The 2,917-nt window shown below is 36.3% G+C and overlaps 1 protein-coding gene across 1 annotated transcript; it reads left to right on the forward strand.

Annotated features, from left to right (window-relative positions):
• Window positions 1-474: 474 nt before the first annotated feature.
• On the forward strand, window positions 475-2,450 carry LOC107865912. Its single transcript, XM_016712104.2, has 5 exons — window positions 475-1,119; window positions 1,243-1,342; window positions 1,583-1,819; window positions 1,939-2,060; window positions 2,146-2,450. Exons 1-5 carry the CDS (start codon window positions 945-947, stop codon window positions 2,202-2,204), a joined length of 693 nt encoding a protein of 230 aa, XP_016567590.2. The 5' UTR covers window positions 475-944; the 3' UTR covers window positions 2,205-2,450.
• Window positions 2,451-2,917: the final 467 nt, after the last annotated feature.

Raw genomic sequence — 2,917 nt, forward strand, 5'->3', positions numbered from 1 at the left:
ACAGGGAATGTTAAATAGATCAATACGTCTGCATATTGTCCAATTTTTGTGAAAATCCAACATTCTTTTTGGAATGATGATTGGTCGACTAAGCGTGTGTCCTTTTCTTTTTTCCTTTAAAAAAAAGAAAAATATTTCCCGCCCCTCTTTTATGCAAAATATAAAAAAGGAAGATTGTAAATATGCTACTCTCTCTAGATTCTGTGTGACAATAGAAGCTGAATGGAGCTTCATTTGAGTCAGTGAGTTTCTGAATTTCTTATGTTTTCTATGTGAATTTGCAAGAAAAGATTTGCGAAATATGCGGTGATAAAGGTATTCAAGATGCAATAATTACCTGCTGTCGCTGTCAAGATGTGGACGTGCATGAGTAAGTTTTTTCCATTTTCAGCACGGCTGCTGAAAGCCTTGACTCTTAGATTGCCATATCTATATGTTCTTTGTAAACCTCAAATATTGTCCTAGCCACAAACCCATACCCTAAGGGAGAATAGAATTACCTCCCTGAATCATTAATTAAAATCTTTTTGATATCTGAAAATGAAATTACCTCCGAGGATACATTGACTCTTTCATTAGAGTGTTGTTTCATTTAGTTCTCCTATATACTATCTATTATAAAAAATTCTGTTTTTTCTCTTCCTTTCAGATATTGCGTGCGGAATTGCTGTGTAGAAGCACCAAAGGATTGGTGCTGCGAAGTATGTGACAAGGGCAAGGGATCCGTGATAAAGGCCTCTGAAAAGATTTGTCAGAGCATTGCGCCACCCAGAAAACACAATAAGTTTACTGGTTCTCATGGTATTAACTGGGAAAAAGAGGTACGGACTGGGAAAACGAAGTATCTCCCTGTTGAAGAAGCACTTAATCTACCATCGAGCCTTAATAAAAAGGGAAATCCACTGAACATCATTGGCTCCTCAAGAGTTGTGACAACAAAATCTATGGCAACCGGGACTCGAAGGAGTTTTAGCACGTCTGGAGCTCAAACTTCAAATTATTTTCCTGAGAAGAGCCCACTGCAATGGTTTTTAGGATCAAAAAGATACACAAATACTCGGAATGTCAAAAACACTAAAATCACTGAACAAATCAAAAACACAGTACAAGCTTCAAAAGGTTAGTGTTCACTAACATCTATTGCATTCGTTACTTGTTTCGATTTGTCTTCTTCTTATATCTTTATTCATCAGAAATTTCATTTCCTATCATATACTCTAATTGATATAGCCTACATTTTAGGTTCTGGTGAGCTTAAGAGTTCCAGTGCTGCCAGTGAGAATCCATTGATGAATCCAATTATGACACACCCTTGTGATCCTGCTTTGGCTCATTTCTGGATGTAAGTACCCTTCATCATGTACTTTAATTAGTAACATAAGTTGACACAGGTAAAACTGAGCATCAAAAAGCAGAAAAGTTTTCTTTTGGTTATTCTGCACACACACACACACACTATATACATATATATATATATATATTGAAAATCCTTCTTTTATCTGAGAAATTGGAACTATTCAACTGGAAAAAAAGGCTCTCTTCCCTATAATTAATAGTCTCTCTTTTCCTCTTTGTGTTTCAGGGGAAGCTTTGACATCATAGGTGCTCCTGAATTCGCTCCTCGAATGCTCAATAATTGTATCCAGGCTTATCCTCCTTCCAAAGTTAGGCGTAAGGTTTATGAGTTCTCAAGGCTATTGCCTGGTACTCTTAGATTTGAACTAGTTCCGCGTGGGGCTATCTGGACGAGTCTATTCAACAATCACTTTCCGGGTAAAGAAGATATAGGACTGTATTTTCTCACAAGTGCGAGAGAAAGGTCAGTTTCTGCCTTATATATGTCTATCTGAAAAGGAATAAGGGTTGTGAAGTAGAAGTGATGTCCTTACCCAGGAAGATTTTTACTAGAAATTAATTTGTATTTCTCATCCTATGCAGGTCTGATATATATACTGCTCTGGTGGAGTTCTTGCGTAACAAAGATTCAGTGATGAGAATGCCTATAAACGATGTTGAGCTGCTTGTACTCGCATCCACAACCCTGCGCATTAATTCTCAACGTACGTCTATAATCTGAAAATTGCACAAAGAAAAGAATATCTGATAATTATAGAGTTGTCTTTCACCTTGTGGATGTTTTTGCAGGATTGAACAATGAACTCTTCTTGTGGGGGTTGTTTCACCGCATGAGTCAGGACGCATAGGCTGTTTGGCAAACTTCGAATATCTGCTTATATTCAGAAGTACTTTTTTCTAGAAGTTCTTTTCAGAAAAGTACCTGTATAAAATAACAAATTCTGTTTTGCTTATCAATTCTAGATATACTTCTACCAATATTACAACAATGATTTGTTTTTGGTCGAGGTTCCAAAAGTGTTGTTCTAGGGAAAAACTATTTTTCCAGTTATGTAAAACAACTTCTGCTATCGCTTAAATGCACTTATTTTTTTTGAAAATCTTGGTCTTTAAGCATGTTTGAATGGGCTTACTATTTTTGTCTTTAGTATAAAGATGGTATACAATCCATCTTTATTCTTTGTATGAACTGCTTTTATCGTGAATTCTCTCTTTCCATACAATCCACTGTACACATAATAGAACGGAACCCGCCCAAGCACTCCACAAATTTCTTCAGTTTTCTCTATCTACCCCCTTTCCCCATCAATTTACTAACTCTATTGTGGTTCTTGGCATGGTTCAGTTGAGGCTAAACATACTCAAAAATATTTGCCACAATTGTCCAATCACTTTGCAATGTAGGAATTAGTCGTTATTGTTTTCTGCACTTTCCTAACATAGAAAACATTTTGAAGATAGCTGGATTCCCCACTTCTTTGTAGACTTTCATGAGTTATACATGCTCTTATAATCGATCACCAACAATATCAATGGATCTTTTGCCTTCTAGATTTTCCTC

This window comes from Capsicum annuum, chromosome 3 (assembly GCF_002878395.1).
Source record: "Capsicum annuum cultivar UCD-10X-F1 chromosome 3, UCD10Xv1.1, whole genome shotgun sequence".
NCBI lineage: Eukaryota > Viridiplantae > Streptophyta > Magnoliopsida > Solanales > Solanaceae > Capsicum > Capsicum annuum.

Bases quoted from the DNA above. Each gene is read 5' to 3' on its own strand.
- LOC107865912 (XM_016712104.2), top strand. From the start codon at position 945: ATGGCAACCGGGACTCGAAGGAGTTTTAGCACGTCTGGAGCTCAAACT. The intron at 1,120-1,242 runs GTTAGTGTTCAC...CCTACATTTTAG, and splicing joins CACAGTACAAGCTTCAAAAG to GTTCTGGTGAGCTTAAGAGT. The intron at 1,343-1,582 runs GTAAGTACCCTT...TTTGTGTTTCAG, and splicing joins GCTTTGGCTCATTTCTGGAT to GGGAAGCTTTGACATCATAG.